The 20,903-nt window shown below is 34.5% G+C and overlaps 2 protein-coding genes across 2 annotated transcripts; one reads left to right on the top strand and one right to left on the bottom strand.

Annotated features, from left to right (window-relative positions):
• The first annotated feature begins 1,928 nt into the window (after positions 1-1,928).
• LOC133289422 (uncharacterized protein At4g04775-like) lies at positions 1,929-2,572 on the top strand. Its single transcript, XM_061487351.1, has 2 exons — positions 1,929-2,093; positions 2,162-2,572. The coding sequence occupies exons 1-2, from the start codon at positions 1,929-1,931 to the stop codon at positions 2,570-2,572; spliced, it is 576 nt and encodes a 191-aa protein (XP_061343335.1).
• A 6,729-nt stretch (positions 2,573-9,301) lies between these two features.
• LOC133289425 (uncharacterized) lies at positions 9,302-20,351 on the bottom strand. The gene is made up of 11 exons (XM_061487353.1): positions 20,205-20,351; positions 18,441-19,119; positions 16,941-17,118; positions 16,609-16,837; positions 15,768-15,907; positions 15,216-15,505; positions 14,530-14,742; positions 13,939-14,430; positions 11,728-12,399; positions 10,137-10,679; positions 9,302-9,939 (listed from the first exon to the last, which is right to left on the bottom strand). Exons 2-11 carry the CDS (start codon positions 18,714-18,716, stop codon positions 9,715-9,717), a joined length of 3,258 nt encoding a protein of 1,085 aa, XP_061343337.1. The 5' UTR covers positions 18,717-19,119; positions 20,205-20,351; the 3' UTR covers positions 9,302-9,714.
• Positions 20,352-20,903: the final 552 nt, after the last annotated feature.

Here is a 20,903-nt window from a genome sequence, read left to right as displayed (position 1 = left end):
AGATGACAAATTTATATACCTTACCATCCTATACTTGAGTTATATTAATATAAAAGTAGTATAACAAATTTGGTATGCAAGAATCATTTTTTCAACGATTAAATTAGCCGAATCAACTTGATTTGGATTAATTTTGACTAGTATTAAGTGGTCTAATTGTGAATTTCATTTTGGGATACCACCACTAAGTATCAGGACGGTCACACTGATAATATATATATATATATATATATATATATATATATATATATATATATATATATATATATATATATATATGGTAAAATCATTTCTGGAGCTGTTTTACGTACAACAACGACAGGTGTAACTACAAGAAAAAAGTTTATTTGTGACAAAAAATTTCGTCACAAATTTTGTCACAGATGATAATTTTCGACACAAATAATCAAATTTCGTCACAAATAAATTTGCGACGCAGGCATTTGTGACGAAATTTCATATGTAGTGACGAAATTTGCGACACTAATAAACAAATTTCTTGTAGTGTGGTTATGATTCTCCACATTTAATACTTTCATCTTTTGTATGGTTATGATTTCCCGCATTTAATGCTTTCAAGTATTTGATTGTTGCACGTACAGCAACCGCAGAAATGTAAATCCCTATATATATATATATATATATATATATATATATATATATATATATATATATATATATATATGGGAAAAACATTTCTCCGACAACTTGAGATAACTTTATCTCCGGTAACTCCAAAACTACGTCGTTTTATTTATTTATTTTATTATATTAAATGATTCAACTTTGAATGGTTATGATTTTCTTTTTCTCTCTCTTCCTTTATTACCATTGAACCATCTTTGTACGGTTATGATTTAGTAGCCTGAGATAAAGTTATTTCCGACAGCTTGAGAAATGATAAGCCCTATATATATATATATATATATATATATATATATATATATATATATATATATATATATATATATGTGTGTGTGTGGATATGTTAGTCTTCATACTCTTATTTTGCCTACCTCTCTCAACACCGTTAGATTGCAATCTCATCCAACGGTGGAGATTTGCAGAATATAATAAACCATTTTCCCCTTTTTTTCTTCTCATTGCCTCCCACACTTTTTCTCTCTCCTCCCCTTTCTTTCTATCAATTTGCGTAGTTTAGAACCTAAATTTATATTTGAATCTAAATTCATGCAATGATTAATGGCATGATAGTTCTGCTAGATGAGTATTTTTTAAAAATTTCTTAAATATGGTATAATTGAACAGGGCAGAAACCACAAAATTACAAAAAAAAAAAAAAAAAACCACGAATAACCCGTCATTTGAATTAATCCATGATTATCGTAATGTTTTTACTTTGCTGTTGAAATTTGAAACAAATCAACTTATCTCCTTCTTCTTATCTTGTTTTTCACCTTGAAATGGGAGAAAAGATCTATGTTTTCTCTATGTTACGGCCAACAACAGGCCTACTTGATTCTATAATATAAGGCGAGTAAATACCCTTTTTAGTCCCTGGAAATTTTCACGAAGCACAATTTAGTCCCTCGATATAAAAAAGTCACATTTCAGTGTCTAATTTTTGAAAAAAAGGGACACGTTTGTCCTTCTGTTACATGGAATGTGACGGCCCACTCGACGGAGGCCAGCTGGAACGTTAAGTGGCTGAGTCACTAACGTCACAGCCACGTGGAGAGAAAGCGACGTCATTCAGATAGATGCCTTGTGTCTATCCCAATGTTTGGACAGGTGACCCTTGCATGAAAGGGTTAGTGACCCAAATTAGTCCTTGTCAAATTAGGAACCCTAAATCAGCCTAAGCCATGAACAAAAAAACCCCAAAAGCTCCCCACGATGAAGATTGAAAAGAGTGTCAAGTAGAAGGTGTTTACTGGCTATTTTCTGGTGCGTAGAAGAAGATAAGTATGTCATCTGGCTTGGGGGGATCAAGTGGGAGTACGTCTTTTGGGTGTAGAACAACCTCACAGGCTGGTGGTCGAAGGTGCAAATGTGGGAGGCAAACAATCGTCTATACCTCCAAAACAGAGAGAAATCCAAATAGGGCATTCTTTGGGTGCCCTAATTTCAAGGTATACATTTGTAAATTGAGTTTTGATAACTTAGAATATTTGCGTACTGTGGTTTGCAATTTTGGCAGGATAAGAAGCCCTTTTGTAATTTTTTTAGATGGGTAGATGATGTATGTAATGAAAGGCTAGAGCTTGAAGATGGAAGAATGAACAAGGTGGAGTTGGATGTTGCTGAAATAGATTTCAAGCTTCAATATGTGGACATGATGATGAGTGACCAATTGCAAGCTAAGTTGAATGACCAAGGTGTGAAGATTAGTGAGCACGAACTGAGTATTAAGGTGCAGGAAAGAAAGCTGAATGAGCTATACCTGAAGATGATGGAGGAGTTAGATAGGATGGAGAAGGAAATTAAGCTTGTTGGTAGGGCAGCTAGGGTCTTAGTTGCTGCTTGTGTAGGGTTTTTGATGATATGTTTTTTGATTGCAATTGTTGTAACAATTAAATGTAGTGAACGAAATGTTTTTTTTCTTCAATGAAATGTAATGACAATGTAGTTCTGTTTTTTGATGATTAAAGTTCACAAGATGCCATGATTATATGGCTTTTGTATTTCTGTTTTTTGTGCTATAAAATGTGATTTTGTGTATACTGGTAACTTCATGATATACTAAGACCCTATTTCAATAGCAATTGAACTAAGTTATGGAGTAATATAGCCCACATGGCAATCATCATATGAAGTTTATTCCTTTTAACTATTCCACTGTCATGATGGGGCATAAGCATTTTTACCTGCATAGTGAGGGTGGACTGATGTTATGTGGTGGTACATGGACATTACAGATAAATGACAGTTTGATGTAGTGAAATATCCAGTCAAATCCTTGTTGCAAATGGGAAATTGAGAAGTGGACATTGGTATCTAATGATGAAAAACTAAACGCAATTTGGTCCCTGACAATTTGTGTCGGGGGCCAATTTAGTCCCTGGCAAATGCCATCGGGGCCCTATCTGGTCCCTGATAGTTAAAAAATGGACATGAGCTGTTTAGAGCAAAAAGGGTATGCCAGTAACACAAACAATTAAAAGTCTCAGTAGGCATAAGCTGGAGTGAAACATGACCTGCATATGTAGCAAACATGACCTGCATATGTAGCAAACAGCAAACAGCAAAAAAGCAAACATGACCTGCATATGTAGCAAACATGACCTGCATATGTAGCAGACAAAATTTGAGAACCGAATTCCCAATGCAGCAAACATGACCTGTAGTGAAATTATAGTCAAAAATTTGACAGTAAACAAACATAAACCAGCAAATTCCCAATGGTAGCAATGTAACTCAAACCACGTATTCAACTTCAAACCAGCAAATACCAACCCCATCACATTAAACACCTGCATTGTAACTCATTGTATCACAAACTTTTTCCAAAAACATATACTAAGAATCAAAAAGACTCATACAGAGATTCAAAAAGTGCAATACAAAGACATATTGTAGCAAAGGGAAAAAATGATTTAAAAAAAAAGGAACTTGTAGTCATTTACATTCTAAAATTACAAGACTTCCCAAAAGAGAACTATTCCCCTATTGTTTTTTTTTGCTTCAAAATACACCCATACAGAGACATATTGTGATTCAAAAAAAAGCAAGTACTTCACCTAAAGGCCTTAAATACAAAATAATAATGGGGGTACAGATGTCGGTTCATACAATTCAAAAAATTGGGTACTAAGGACCATTGTTGCCTATACAACAAAAACTGAACCCCTATACAAAAAAATGATCATCTTCATTCAAGCTGGTCTTGGTGGCCTAAACCCAAGTGTGGCCATGAATGCCATAAGCCTACTCCTTGTGCCACTGCTATTCGCATTGACAGTTTCAGTTGACAATTGTTCTGCTGGTGGTGGGGCAGTAGGTGGTGGGTTGTTGCCCCTAATGGTTTCCTCAGCTGCCTGGGACTGCCTTGAAGGTCCTCCTTGACTCAGAGGGATCTCCTCTTCATGTGGAGCTGCTATGTTCACATTAACTGCATGTAAAGGTGCTGCTGCTCTCCTCCATCTCTTGCTTGCAGCTGGTCCCTTTTCAAGAACACATAACCCAACATCTAAATCCCTCTCACTAAGCTTCAGCCACAGCATCTGTTTACACCTTTGATAGCCAAACCCCTTGAACAGAGTATCAAGGTCACGCAAGTTGACATAGTCTGCATCCATCTTAGGTAAGTCATCCACTCTCCCATTTACATAAGTGAGCTTTCCTTTGTCATTCCTAACCAACACACCCCCATGATGATATCTTATGACTATATATTCATCCATCTGCATAGAAAACAGAACATAATCATTTTTTACACTACCTTAATATTAATTTACAATATCATACAACCAATCAATTTTTATCAATATTACTATACAACTGTAACACACTCGGTTATTTTAAATGGCTGCATTGCTAAAAAATTGGGGTTTTTTTTGTAATCACTACACATAGCAACTTAAAATAACAACAAGGAGACCACATGTAACAAGTTCCAAAAATATTCTACCAAAGGGGACCACATAAAAAAAAAACCCTAACCATCTCTTGCCCTTAACCGCACATGGGGGACCACATTAAGAAAAAAACACAATGAACTAAAAGGATAGAGGGACCACAGATAATAAAGAAAGGGTTTCTCTCACGTACCTTGCACGAATGTCACCACAGTCACAACCGTTTTAAGGATCTTCACCCTAAATCACACTACTTCCAAAAGCTTGCAATTGCAGAAGCCACGTACAGGAACAAAGCACCATAGGTCACCAACCTTCACTGCAAATGAAGCTCACGAGCTGAGGAAATGGGGGAGGAAATGGCGGGTATGGACAAGTTACTTGTCTGACTGTGTTAACTAAGTCAACAACAAAGGTTCAAGAAGTCTATGCCAAAAACGACGTTGTCCCCTTCTATACACCTGATACAGCCTTCCAATGTAAGATGACGTCGTTCCTTTCTCTCCACGTGGTTGTGACGTTAGTGACTCAGCCACTTAACGTTCCAGCTGGCCTCCGTCAAGTGGGCCGTCACATTCCATGTAACAGAAGGACAAACGTGTCCCTTTTTTTCAAAAATCAGACACTGAAATGTGCTTTTTTTTTACCGAGGAACTAAATTGTACTTCGTGAAAATTTCCAGGGACGAAAAAGGGTATTTACTCATATAAGGCATATGGATTTATTTCTTCTTGACACCCCATTTCAATTTTTTATATAAATGCTCATAACAATGACTGGGTTGTACGAATTGAGAAAAAAGCTTGCACCTTTTTTTTTTATGCTGCTGAAGCGCTATTGAAGAAAAAGAAAGGGGGGAGAGAGAAAGAGTGAGAGGCAGTGGAAGAGAGAAAGGGGTAAAAGAATTTATTTTATATTGAAAATTTCCATTGTTAGATGATATTGTAATCTAACGGTATTGAAAGGGGTAGGCAAAGGTAGGCAAAATAAGAGTAGGTAGAATAACATATCATATATATATATATATATATGGTATAGGATCTTTTGACACTAGTGTCAAACTTTAAAATTTGACACCAAATCATAATCGTTGATTTTTGCCGATCAACGGTTATCATATTGGGAATTAATAATTAATTAATAAATTTGATTCCCAATAAATGATATCCGTTGGTTGGCGAAAATCAACGGTTAAGATTTTGTATCAAATTTTAAAATTTAATACCGGTGTCAAAGGATCCTGCCGCTATATATATGAGAAATGATTAACTTTTTTTTGGATATTGAGAAATGATTAACTTAGAATAACAAATCTTGCACTGCATCTTAAATCATATTTTATATCCGATCATATAAAATATTTTTAATTTGTTCTTAATATATATATATATATATATATATATATATATATATATATATATATATATATATATATATATATATATATAAAGAATTTGTTCTTAATTTGTATATCTGATCATTTTTTTTAGTTTAAAATCAAATGAATTTCACCACTTGCGTTAATGATATTTGATTCAGGTACACCGTTGATTTAATTATTAATGGTGAAGATTTTCTCACATGACATGATCATGTTAAATTACACATGAGAAGATCCATTTTCAATTATTAATGGTTAAAATTTTCCCACATGACATGATCATGTTAAATTACACATGAGAGGATCCATTTCCATATATTTTTAAGGAGAATCTAAGTACACTATTCATTTCTCCGTATAGTGCCCAAGCATGTTTGAATATATAATTAGAAAGAAGTCTCCATAAGAAGGATGCACTTTTATAATCATTTAGTGAGAGACATTTTTTTTGTGAGTATAAAATTTAAGGTGATGGATCTCTTAAATCTAAAGTCAAGACAAATAATTATAGGTTACTTATATTGACGAAATTCTAGTATTCAAACCAAAGTCATTCATGTTATAAACAAAAAGACAACCTTGTGAGCTATTCCCAGTTGGCATCAATCTCAATTTGACAAGGTGACTAAAATATACCCTTGCCCGTATTTAAAATAAAAACAAAAAGTATATTCGAAATTTTCACGAATAAATTTGATTGCCTAAAAATAAGGCCATACTGAAACCACCCACGAAATCTTAGTTAATGCGTAATCTCAAACAGACTTATACATCAAATATTAGTAAGTTGGAGCTGTCACTATTATATTATTATTGAAGTATAAACCACCCTCATCTTCAATAATTCAACACATGTCATTGGATAGCACCATTTGCGCACTAGTAATTTAGAAATGAGTCCTCAATAAAAGTGCATGATTGCTTAACTACTCGACATTGTTTAGTTTACCTACCGAAATAATTAACCTGGGATGGATAATAATTTGAAATTTTAATTCGATGTTTAATATTCTTTCTATCAATATGCCGACGGTCCTTATGACGATATAAAATTGAATATTTTCTTCTCTCCACAAATAGGAATGTTTAGTAACCACTTATCATGATGATCCATCACCAAGCCCATAATTAACTGCCACAAGATTGTTCCAGTTTAATGAAATCTAGAAAGAAAAAACGATGAACTGATAAAATTGGTTTGACATAACCATTACCATTATTATTTATCTGTCTATGGTGAATTGGATTGACAAAATTGCATTTGGAAAGTACAACAATGGTGAACAAATTGGTTTTCTTCCATGAATTGTGTACATTTCCTTAGTCATAAAACAATCTTGTAAGTTGTAGTCCTTTCTCTTTATCGTAGTTTCGTAACGTCAAATCATCAATTTCAAATATTTGGCATCTAATCTCAAACAACATATTTTCATATTGTTGTTCATGGGCATATCACATCATTTTTTTAGTGGATTTTTCTCCTTTTGCTTTCTCTCAACCTTCTTCCTCAAAGTCACTTGCCCCACAATATTTCCAATCAACCTTTTTCTTTTAACTTAATTTCTTTACCTCCTCCTTTACTTTTCATTATCTGTATTTTCCCATTTCTCTCTGACACAAATGTATGAGTTCGATGCAAAAGGAAAATAGAACAAGGGAGCAAACAAGTTCATTGTTCACGTTTCTACTAAAAAAAATAAAAAAGTTCATTGTTCACGTGCTATTGATTGTTCATGTCTCCCCTATTGTTTGGCTATAAAGGTACAAAGCAACGATAGTCTGTATTAAAGAATCAATTTAATGATTTTAATATCTTTAACATGTCTCCTCGTAACCAGAGTGAATGATGTATCAGGCAGTCTAATTGTGCTAAGAGACACAACAAGACTTAATTGATTATTAATTAAATGAGAGGCGGTGAGGATCAGATCCATGACACCAAAGCTCTTATAATATTATGTAAAGAATCAATTCAATTCAAAAATTTAAGCTGTTGAATGAAGTTACATTAATAATTTTAATATCTCTAACAGTTAATTAGTTTGATTTTTTTTTTTTTTTGTAAATAACTAGTTTGATATTTTTAATATGAACAATTAATTACTTGATGATGTAGTAAAAAATAGTTGATAAATTATATTTTTCAAACATATTTAACCAATAAATACCTATATATAAACTAATACATTTAAAAGAGATTGGTCATAAAATTGTGATTAGTCTATGCAAGAATTATTTCCCTACATCCACAGCTAAGAGAGAAAGAAATACATCCATCTCTCTTTATTTAAAGCAAATTTGAACACACTGCACAGATTCAATAGATGTCAATTTTTACAAGGAGGTATTTTCTGTAGTTCTTATGGATGTATGACAAAAAATTTCCGAGACAGAAATGAAAATCCAAAGTAGTTTACTCTTTTTTTATGAATACTAGATCACAATATTCCATCACATAGTCTAGTCTCTAGCGAATACTATACCAATTGATACAAACATTGGAAGAGCCTTGTTCCAAAAGTTAGCTTATAAAGTAAAAAAGTCCAAAATTCATATAAACCTCTCTTATGTTTCCGATAACTCCAAGTTTCATGCCTTGGAACTAAATCATAACCCTCTCCAAGTTCCTACCCTCAATTTCTGTCTTATCATAACTGCAATCATATGCTTTTCAGTGTTCCTTTTTAAAACTTTAACATTGAATGAAGTGAAGAATCCAACGCATGGAGAAATTAATTATTCTCCTATCTTTATACATAATAAGTGATCATAAGCCTGCTGATCTGTTTTTGTCTTGGCATAAGCACTGCAAAATGCTTGTAACTTTTAATAAAATTGTGAACATATAAATATTCCAATAAAAAGTGAAAACGTTCACCTAATTATTATTATTTTGGATAAACAACGTTCACCTAATTTGTACCTGATGCTCTTCTCTCCATGCAGAGAAGTTGTTGAAAAACGGTCACGGTAGAACTTCAACTGAAGCAATAGGGCCAGGTACAATTTTTGGCTTTTAAAGTTGAAATAGTATCTTCAAACCCTAATCTCTCCCCTAAATTATATATATTCACCTTGAGCCATGACCCTTTTGTGCTGCCTTAAAGTTGTTCCATTTATTTGAGGTTCTTCATATATTGCTTTTATATAAGCTTTCTGTATGTCAGCAACTTAAGACATTCATCTTTGCACCTTTTAGTGTTGCAAATCAAGTTTATTCAATTATTTATTTCTTAAATAAAGCTTGATGCTTTATGGCCTGGGTTTTGTTAAGCAGCATTAACTTTATGTAGCAGGAAAAATAGAGGGGAGAGGAATTGCAAAAGAGATGTTCACACACACATAGCCCTTATTTGGAAAGTAGTGTTCTCTTATTGTGACATTCTTGAGCCTTGAAGTAACTTGAGTCATAAAAATCAGTAACCATGTCTGCCCTCGGGCGCTACTTAGCTCAGTTCATCAATTGACATCATGTTCAGGATCATTATTTTGACCAGTCTCCAACTTGAGACAGTTAAAAATGAGTACACATGTAAAAAACTTGGTCATATACAAAGCTAGTTGGGAAAGACAGAAAATGGAAAGACCCGGATGCTAAGAAGCTAGACACTACTACACTACTCATTTGAAAGTGACAGAAGAATATACCCTGCAACTATCTGTACAGAATAATTTACAGTCATTGGACCCACAAGGAAAGTGAAAAAGGGTAAGGAAAAAAAATTGATAAGGCACAGGGTAGAGAAGAACAGAAAAGAGCCTCTCTTGCTACCTTTATAAATACATAAGATGGCCTTAAGACTGCTTTCTGACAATCTTAACACTGCTGTAGAAACGCTTGAGATCTTTCATAGCCTTTTCCTCTATTTGAATAGATCGAATCGAGGACGGTGTTTCCACTTCAGGCTTGAACCAGCGGCTCACCCCGGTTGCTTCAGATGGTGAGCCTTGACCAGCGGCAATAGTAAATCCAGCTGTTCTAGTCTTTGGGCTATGGGAAAGGTTTTGTTGTTTCTTTCCCTGTTTACAAAACAACATCCTCAATTGAGCACTAGACACTATGAGAAGTAAAATAAAACCAAAATGCAATCAAAATATGCATAGGCCAAGAAGGCATAAAGAATTATCACCCACTGGTTCAAAGCAGATATTACACAATTACAACACACCGACATGGAAATAATTAAACACATGAAAGGAAGCCTTAATTCACAAACCTGTTGCATTTGGATGTGCCTTAAAGATGGCTGAGAGAGTTGGGGAGGGGTTGCTGAAGCAGCCCAAGGAGGGGTACTTATTTCTCCATCAGATACCTGGGAACTACGAGTTGGGGCAACTGGTATTGGGCTGGAAGGAAGAAATGAACACAACTTTATTTTCCCCCCACTATCAAAATCAGAAGGATCTTCCAACTTATCTTTACTACCAGATGGCTTGTTTCCCTTTATTATTTTGCTCTGTTCATCCTGGATTTCGCGAAGAGAAGCAGAACCCTTTATGAACTTGGCCCCACCCCATGCAGGACCATCATTTCTTGGTGACGGTGGAGGTGGAGCTGGAGCCACCTCTTTCGGGGCTTCATCAAGAGCACCGCTCAGAAACATAGAAAGTCCACCCTTCTTGCTCTTCTTCTTAGAAATCTTTGGTGACTGACCCTTATCTTTGAGCAACTCTAAAGCATCTTTCTTCAGTACAACAAGAGCTAAATTTTTCGCACCCTGGTCTGTTGCTGTCTGTTCGCACATGGCATCCTCTTCCACCTATCAAAAATTGAGAATTTTGAGCAATATAACATATGAAAGGAACTAAGCAAATAATTCTTGTCGACAACCGAAAAGAAAAAGACAGGAACTTCTTGAAGACATGTTCTTCAAAATATAATAATATTCATGTTAGGGTGTGGAAGGTGTTCCTCCAATTTCAAAATCTCTTCAAATGGGCCTTTCTTAGCATGTATAACTAGTTAATCATCTTGGTTAGCCAAAAGGACTAAATGACTTCTGTATAAATATATATTCTAGAAACAAGGATATGATATTGCATATATACTCTTCTAAAATGAAAGTTTTAATACCTACGAGCCTGCAAATAGGCTCCAACCAGATTGACTGTTTTACTAAATAAACAAATCCCCAGCCAAGATCTTTATTAACAGTGCTTTCAGACTGCATATCTAACCCAGAGATGTTCATCAATGGCAAATACCCTCAAATAAGGGCTTAATAAAAAAAACTATCATTGATCTGTCTATAGCTGTCTTTATCTAGTTCACAATTACTTCTTGCTGGAAACTGATACGGTGAGTCCCAAAGTTTACTCTAGGAGGCGTCACAGGAGAATATGTGGAGTAGCTGACTCAGCAGAAGAGATTCTAGAAGGGAATTCTGTTAGAATTGAAGGCCAAGAGAGAGAAAGGAACGATGACGTGGCCAGGGAGAAGTTGGTTATTTGAAGCGTGGCGAGGGAGGAAGGAAGGCAGACTAGAATTTGGAACTTGGAATTGGGAGAGAATCAACACCTCTCAAATTGTGTTGAATTGTATTTCTTTCTTTGTTTACTGTTCTAGTAGTTAATCTTTTAAATTCCAGTATTGTAATTCCGTCAATTAATATCAGAAAACCCAGAAGTTGTTGCTTCTGGACCCAAATCACTGTGTTCTTCTATTTTTATGTCATATTCTGAACCAATTGTATCAGAAACCTCGAGTCTTGACTCAAGAAAATATAAGCAAGAAAAGAAATTAAATGGAAATATAATTTCAAACAATGCTTTCAAATAGTATGACAAACACATTGGAAGGAAACCAACCTTTGAGCTAGGAACCGTCATGATGTCAATGTCCAACAAGTCCTCAGATTTGGGAATCACTTCATTTTTAGAATAAACAGAATCTATTTCCGTCTGCACAGTGCTTGATTTGCTGCTCTTTCTCCTTTGTTTTTTTGAAAGTTTACCTTTCTTACTACTTTTCCCTTCTGGTAAAACAGAAGCCGATTCTTTATTCTGTGAAGTCTCAACAGGAATACCTAGCTCTGCAAGTGAGCTCTCAAGTGCTGACTTAGATTGAAGCTTCGCAATCTGCTGGTCATCGAGAAGATGTCCATTAGACTGCTTAGCTTCAAGCATCTCAATCTGCTGCAACTTCTTCCTTATAGCTCGAACTACTTTAGAGATTTCTTTATTGGGATCATCATTGGGCAGTAGAAAGGAATCTATTTTTTGGACTTTATCCAATTTCAGTGCATACATTTTCATGGATTTGTCACGAGTCCTTTGAAACTCGTTATCACTATCATCCTCTTCACTATTAATGATGGCAGGAAAAGTAGCAGTTGGAGTAGGAAGCCGACGGTGACTCCATGGCTCGGATGATCTCTGGTCTAACAACCTCTCAAGGTTCGCCAGAATATCTAGTGAGGCACTTGCTACAGCATGTGATGAAACTGTAAATATATAATCAAGGTTGCGCATGACAATCTCCTGAAACCAGTAAATAGTAAACGCTTTAATATAACCAACAACCATATCATGTAAGATATACATATCCAACTAAATATATCGGCAAATACCAATTCAATTACCAGGACGCATCCATGATGGTAGAATTATATAAGCTGTAAGGCTCAAGGTAACTACTTTAATGTTAAATTTCTCTCATGATATAACAACACCTGTATATTGTACAGAATATAAAAAAATTTGTAAATTAAAATATATAAAATTTTTTTTGTAAACTTAAGACATAAGAGGCAAAAAAATAATAATAACAATTAAAGTCACAGCAGAGGTTCAAATAAAGTAGAGCAAAACATAACTTTTCATATGTTTCTTTTAGTTTCTGCCATAGATTTCCTCAATTTTCTAGTCCACAAAAAATGCAGGTCATCCTTTCATATTCAAAATTCACTATAACTTTTCATTTTACTCTTTCGGTGATTCATATAAAAATTAAAAATAAAGTGAAAAATACTTTCTTATTATTTTAATTTCTAGTTTCAAAAATAATATTAGAAATGATTCATAAATTCTTTGTGGACAATGATGTTAATTTAAATGAATGAACACACACTAATCAAGTACTACCCTCATATAGATGTTGCATTTTGGAAACAAATGAAGAACTGGAGTGGCCATTTTTGTCATGTATTTAGGTGTGTTTTCATAACATTTTACAAAATATTTATGTCTTTTCATTGATGTAGCATTTGATATTTATTGCTTTTGTTCAAACACAACTTATCAAAATAAATTTGCATTTCCATTTATCACACACACAGAAAAAACTGACCATGTACAGAGTTATTATGATATAGAAAAGAGAAATATTATTACTAATTAAAAAAGGCCGTACATAAATATGATTCAAGAATCAATGAGAATAGGCTTAAAAAATGCCCATAACAGTGTTATTTCTACTACACATTTTCTTTTTGAATTTTGAGAATTAATAATTTAATAAAATATTGTACTTTTATAAAAATTAACAAAAGTTTGAACTTTTATTAAAGAAAATGTTGTGGATAGAAAGAAATCTACTTTCTTCAAAGCAAGAAGCAGAAAGTCTTGTTTCTATTGTTGCTTAATTAAGAGAAAGCTTGACAACATAATAATAATTTGTTCAATTTAAGTTCATATTATTCTTACTATACTTATTATAACAGTTTTGTAAAAGTGTCTGATGAATTTAAGGCTGTGACTTTTGAAGTCATGAATTTATTGCCAATAATGAGATGAGTTCTTTACTATTATTATATTTATTATCAATAAATAATCAATTTGGGTTCATACTTACACTTGTCAAGATTTTAAATGACAAGCATGTCAAATTGAGATCTTTAAAGTGACACATGTCAGCATTTCTTTCAGGTCTTAACTTGTGTGTGTGTTTTCAGTGGCATATAATTCAAATGTTAAGAAATAATAAAATATTACATAACGAATCTGAACAAGAAGCAAGAACACCACTCCCATTTGATAAATTGTATTGCAAATACTTTGTACAGAAGTCAAGATCATTACCTCACAATACTTTTTCAAATCATCTGCTCCAAGAGAATCAGCAATCTCAAGCAGTTGTATGGCATTCCGTGGCTCCACTAGATACTCAGCCGCTACTTTTTCACAAAGGCTTTTTAAGCTGGGTATAGACCTCTGCCCAAAAGAATCAAATTGTGCAGTAGATACCATATTATTGGAATCCACATCCTCAAATAAAATGTCTTCATTTAACTCTTCCATTTCATCCATGTTATTCAACTTGAGCTTCTGAGAATTATCAATCATGTTGGGAGGGTAGACAGGATGATAGAGGGAAGCCACAAATAGTAAATGCGTTTCACCAACTGAAACTGAAGTAGCCTTCTTCACACCATGCAACCGAGTTGCAACAGGTGGCTTATCCTTACCTTTCTTCCCATCCCACCTGTAAACATCACCTGTAGCTGTAACTGCTCCGGTCCAGTACTTTCCAGCAGATATGCTCACCATATTTCTTCCACATATAGCATATAACTGTACATAATTTTTTTAAAAGAGAAATGTTTCTAATCAACATGTTTGTCAAAGCAAAATCAGAATGTATGTGAAAAGAGAAATTCAGAGAATAAGAACCTGTTGGCATCGAAGTTCAGGATCGGAGGAGACCCAATAAAATAACGCACCATCGTCTGTAAGAGCCATGCTATGTACCATTCCAGCAGCAATAGAAACCACATGAAGTCGTTCCATGCGATGAAACTTTAAAGGAGTGCTTCCACTTTTCTTTAAGTTCCTAGTAATCACTACACGTTTCGGAGTAACAAGTCGGTGACCCCAGGTGTATACCTGCAAAACAATGAAAATTAGAAATTAAAAATGAAAACTCGAAACTATTATTATTTCCCAAAAAATAAATTAACTGACATATAACTAATCATGATAAAATGTTTCATATCCATGTACCTGAAAAGAATTATGTAGTTCAACTTGAACATAATTTTAGGAAAGAATAATATTAGTGCCCAAAAACTTAGGTCTTATCACTCTGAAAATTGTTTATATTCCAAAACAATGTGATGCAGGAGTAGTAGAAAAGAAAATAATTAAATCTTTATGATTTCAAGATATTTTAGTTAATTTTTTCTGAGAAGTATTTTAGGTCAGATTATGCTAATTAAGTGTTTACGTGTCTTATTTGTAAGGCCCAAGTAGTCTTAATGGGCTACCTAAGTCCCAAATATGAAGATTGTAAATACAGTTTCTTACAATTAGAAGAAATTGAATTATTAACGAAATGACAATGATCTGAAAATAATTACCTCTCCATCAGATCCTAACACAATGGTATGATATTTTGCAGCAGAAACACTAGTTAAAGTCTTCCCCTTCAAGGATTCAACCACACGTGGGGTGTAATTAGATGCTGAGTTTGAGGTGCCATAACCAAGCTGACCCTCTCTATTGCAACCCCAAGTAAAAACTTCACCTAAATCAGAAACTACAGCAGTGTGCTTGTTTGCTGCAGCAACATCAACAATTTTTGTCCTTAAAGAAGATACTCTGCGAGGCGTGGGTTGTGTATCAACAGAAGTGTACCCAAGCTGTCCCTCTGCATCATAATGAAACTAGAAAATATTGATGCTAATTCTGTGTCACTCTCATATAATTTCATACTGCAGAACAAAGAATTACCAAAAACAACCTAATTCTTTCACAATTAATCAATGATAATTGGGAGAAAATCATAAGTATACTTATTAAAAAGCAGGGCAGGGATGCAATAGAAAAGATTGTTGGTTTGCATCCAGTGAAGTAGTTCACAATCACAAGACTCAAAACTGATATGAATATAAAATATCGCCAAGTTTTACCTCTATTGGATCCCCAAGTGAACACTTCCCCACCCTGCGTAGCTATAACGGTATGATGCTTAGCTGCAGCAATTGCCATCACTCTGCGGGAACCCAGACCAGAAGTCACCTGGCGGGGAGTGATGACAGCAGCTTGACCACTGCAATGAGTATAACAATATAAACTCGGATTGAAAATTGTCCAAAAGCATAAGCTGATGACAATCATATCACCCCCCTCACCCAAAAAAGTTTAAAAAAAGATAAAACACTTGCAAGAATGAACTGAAGTTCCCATTTGCTCGTGCCGTGAAATTTCTAATGTCGAAAGTTAATAAGAAATTAAGAATCACTATTTAAAAATAAGAAAAAAAGCTGGTTTTTCTTCTAACTTGTTATTTTAACAAAAGCTACAAATACCTGTTTCTCTTCAACATGTATAATAATAGACTCTGCCGCCACATAAAATCAATTTTGGTTCCCAGCAATATACCACCAAAATGCAGTTAAACATCAAGAACAAAAAGCTTGAGACTAAGTGTTTAAAACTGGAAGCCAATTAAAAAAGTGAACATGCAAATACATGTCCTACATCACAACCTGTCAATACAATTATGAGCAACAGAGAATGTTGATTGCCAAATATTGAATACTAAACTTTAATTTATTTATTTATTTTTTCATTTCAAAGGAGTATTTAGTAAGATGGTCAACCGGATTCTCATGCAAGGTATGAAGAGGAAAACAAAGAAATCTGTAGAACTAACTCAAACCAAATTCTTCATATATTCAATATACATGGTAACACCAGTACTAGCAAAAGGCATGTTCATCTAGCTTTATACAGAAACAGAAAATATACCTGTGTATATCGAAATCAGGATGCCCTAGACGACCTCCCCTTCCAAATCCCCAAGTATACACTTCTCCACGAGCAGTAAGTGCCACACTATGGAACTTCGCTGCAGAAATCAGCTTTATGAACGAACCACTAAGTGAATCAACTTTGCATGGCAACTTTTGAATATGTGCATTTCCAGTTCCAAGCTGATAATTTGCACCACTGCCCCAACTAAAGACCTCAGTAGCCACTAAAGATGCACCAAAAGTCATATTGTCATCCTATACGACTACTTTCAATTGGCAACAACAATCCAAATCATAACAAAGTAGTCAAGGCACCACAATTTATACCTGAACTGCATTCATTTCCCAAAACCTGAGATACAGAACCAGATAAGAGATCTACAGGTATTCGAGATTTGGAGTCCTCCAATGTCATAGAGGCACCATGCTGAAGAAGGATGCTTGCCACAGCAAGATGTCCAAAATGCAGAGCCCTGTGAAGGCTACTCCATCCAGATTCTCCATCCTGAAAATAAAACAAGTTTTAGCAATAATGGATTCAAAGAGACAAAGAACAAGTTAGTTTCTCCTATATTACAGCTTATCATCAGTATGAAAACACTATGAAATAATGATAAGTTTTTGGGCTAAACTTCTAGACAAAAGTCAAACACTCAGAAACTATAGTAGAAAGATATCCCCTTTCCCCAAGCCAGGCTAGCAGGTGTCTTTGATTTAATGATACATTTCAAAATGTTGAACCACAAATGAAATGCAAATAATCTATAATACAGCAAAAGATTAATTTCCAGATTACTTGTTTAGTGAAGGAACATCAACAATTCATTTCAATCCTAAGAAGCCACTCAAACAGGGATTAAAGATAAGGGAGGTTCAACTGAGATGGATTAGCCTTGTAGTACAACATATAAATCTACATGTATCAATGCTAAACAATGAGACTATTGAGTACAATGCTTAGGTGATTAATCAATACACGAAAATGATAAGCCAAATGAAGAAGATATGACCACCAGGGATGTAAAAACTATGACTCCGCATCTGGATCAATGGTCAGAAGATAATTATCATGGAGGATCCCAATTAAGATCATTTTTGGATTTCAAGAGGCTAAACCTCAGAAATTCAGATTAGAAATCAGTCTAAACATAGTTTTATTAATTCTTTACCCTACCAACTTACCAAGGTTTTGGATCTAAGTAGCAACAATAGAAGATCTTTGCATATTTAGGTGAAAAAACAAAGAAATTATTTGAATGTTACTACTTTCCATCTTATAATATTGATACCAATAATTCATTCCAAAATAATAAATAATTTCCAGAACAGAGAAATCTCATGAGGACATTTCATTTCCTTACAAGTTAGGGTTGACAGTTTTATGACAACAATATTTTTTTGGTGATTGTATTTGTCATCACTACATTTTACAGCTCATTAAATTTAATGGAATATCCATCAATGCAATAAAATTTAAACATTAGCAAACACTACATATCAACGCATGAACTTCTTAGGCAGCTTTAAATTCATCTTAATTTATACACACATATTTCAATCATTTTCTGAATTCAGTTAAGGATAGATCGCAGCAAAGTAGTTAAACAATCATCTATCAACCATTCAATGTGTGAAATGTACAAAAAGTGATTAGTATAACATGTAGAATGATCATTACAAGTAATAATAAATAAACAATTATCCGTTATGGTCTTGACTCTTGAGAACTAAATATCAAGAAACAGTCACAGAACCAATGCTTCTTAAAGAAAAGGGCAAGCACATATCTGCAAAACTAGAAAATTCAGAAAAGAGAAATTGTCATACTCGGGCATCAGGATCTGCACCAGCTGCAAGAAGCCTCCTTACAATGGGAATGTGGTTTCTCCAAGTCGCAATATGAAGAGGAGTCAGCCCAACAGTGTTCCTCAAATTGATATTGCCTCCACTCTTCTTCAATAGTCCCAAGGCCAACTCTACATCTTTCAAAGATCCTTCTCGAACAACAAGCCATAGATCTATCTGGGATGCAGCACATACGATTCTGCGACCTGTTGTCTGCAAGTTCTGCTTTTGTGCTTGTGGAGAAACAGCTACGTCCATTATTACAAAGTGTGCACTCCGAGTGTGTTAGTTATCTTTCACAATATTTTATCTTAAGTCTGAAAGGAGATTCCAATGGTTCAGCAGTTATATTCCATTAATCCATTACCTGATAATGTCAAGAGCCAGATTCTCAAAAACTACTTTACTCTACCAAACTACAAGAACACCTAACAAAAATAATTCTGGCCCTTGAGTCCTTGATTCTCACTAATCCATGGTAATGTGTTCTAGTAATTACATCAGCTAGAGATATCCAGTTACAAGTGGAATTGGCCCTCTGCTAATCTACCACCATCAACATCGTCATATCCACCATCTTTATCATAATATTATCATGCACACAAACAAGTTGCTGCAACCATTGACAAATTCCAGCATGGTTCACAGGCCACAGAGAAATCTGCCATAAACAGCAACACCGATGTAATTCATCTATTGATAAGACAAAACTTGTGGGAAAATAATAATTTTTAGGGAAGAAAAGCATACAAACATGCACAGGCAACTAAAGTCCCCTAAAACATATAGCAGTCTCTTAGAGCATATAAGTTGCTGACAACCAACCACAAATCAAACAAGTCTTAAACTTGAAGTCACTAAATTGATCCTGTGAAGTGGAAAATAGGTACCATGCAAAATGTACTATAAATATAACTTCATAACAAGATCACAACTGATGATTATGTACTCCTCTAGTCAGAATTGTGTATTGAAACCAGTGAGACCACCAAATTCTTCCATTTGCTGAAAATACAAGATCTACAGGCTCAGCAGTTCACAAGACTAATGTGAACAATCATCCTACAGATTATTAGAAGCGAATAAAAATTAGACATTAAAGCAAGCCCTTGGGGGAGAGAGGAGGGGGGGTGATACAAATTTTGAAAGGAAAATAATGAATAATGAAAAATCAAATGCCATGAATCTTTTATCTCTGAGGAATTTCCTACTTGATCTATGCAGTTAAAAGCTAATTCATTACTACCACGCAAATACTGTTTTTGAACTCAATAATTAGCCAAAAAATTGAATCAGGAAATGACAATAACCTCAGAACAAACAGAGAGTTCCAAACAAGAAAAAAGATACAAAGTCCCAGTTCCACCCGGTAAAGTACTAAAAAAGCAAACTTTGACACAAAATGAGGACTCCCTCCAATGCACAACGCACTGTATCTCAAAAATCATAACAAGATCAAGACAAATAGTTCAAATCCATCATAAATCACCACTGTACCCAGTGTCCAAAAACACAACCTTCAACAAGGAACACGTGGCTTAGAAACAGAAAAACGGCAATGTAACACCAACCCACATGGAACATTTTGCTGGATCACCCCACCATACCCAAATAATTATTTTCCACAGAAAATTTTACAAAAAATAAAAGCAAATTGAAGATGCCCAGATGGCCAGAAATGGAATTAAATTGAAAAGAAAATCAGAAGTGAAGAAATAATGGGAAAAATGAATGCATGAGGCTCACCTCATAATATGGAAACTCAAAACTCTGCTAAGAATGTGGAGTATGTCTAGGAAGTTAAGCTGAGAAATATAGATGGTGATTTTTTTTTTTTTTTTTGATAACATATAGATGGTGATTTTTGTCATCAAAAGAGTATCGAAACCCAGAATATACCTTCTCTCACAAACACCAAAGCCGTAAGCCCATAAAAAATAACATAATAAAAATTAAATCTTTATCTTTAAGTAAGTCAATTACCTTACAAAATTTCTCTGTAGAGAGAAACATATGGATTGCAATGAAACGGTCTCGGTCACAACGGGGTCAATTTCGGAATTTCCCCTGGATTTTTTTTTGGACCAAACCGCCCCTGAATACGCGACCGCAAGACGTTGGTTTCAACGACGAGGTCTGAGTTGTCGTTTCCACCAAACTCTCTTTCTCCGCAAAACAAGTGTGGAACTACCAATGACACGTGGCCGATTCAGAAGCCGCGCGTGGCGCGTGCTTATAAAGATCTGAGTAGTTGGACTTGGACCCAGAAAAGAATATTAAAAAAATAATAAAAGTGTTTGTTATTTTAAATGACATAACACTCTGTCCTTTTAAGAGAAAGACAGATACAGAAAAAAAATTATTTAAATTTTAAATTAAAAAATCACTCACTTTCTCTCTCTCTCATAATTTCTGTTTTTCTGTGTCTATCTCTTTACTAAAATG

Source organism: Gastrolobium bilobum, unplaced genomic scaffold (genome assembly GCF_033153095.1).
Source record: "Gastrolobium bilobum isolate Gb01-03AN ecotype WA unplaced genomic scaffold, APGP_CSIRO_Gbil_v1 utg3711, whole genome shotgun sequence".
In the NCBI taxonomy this organism is placed as follows: Eukaryota; Viridiplantae; Streptophyta; class Magnoliopsida; order Fabales; family Fabaceae; genus Gastrolobium; species Gastrolobium bilobum.
The sequence above is the reverse complement of the archived record's forward strand: the minus strand, read 5'-3'. Positions and strand labels throughout refer to the sequence as shown.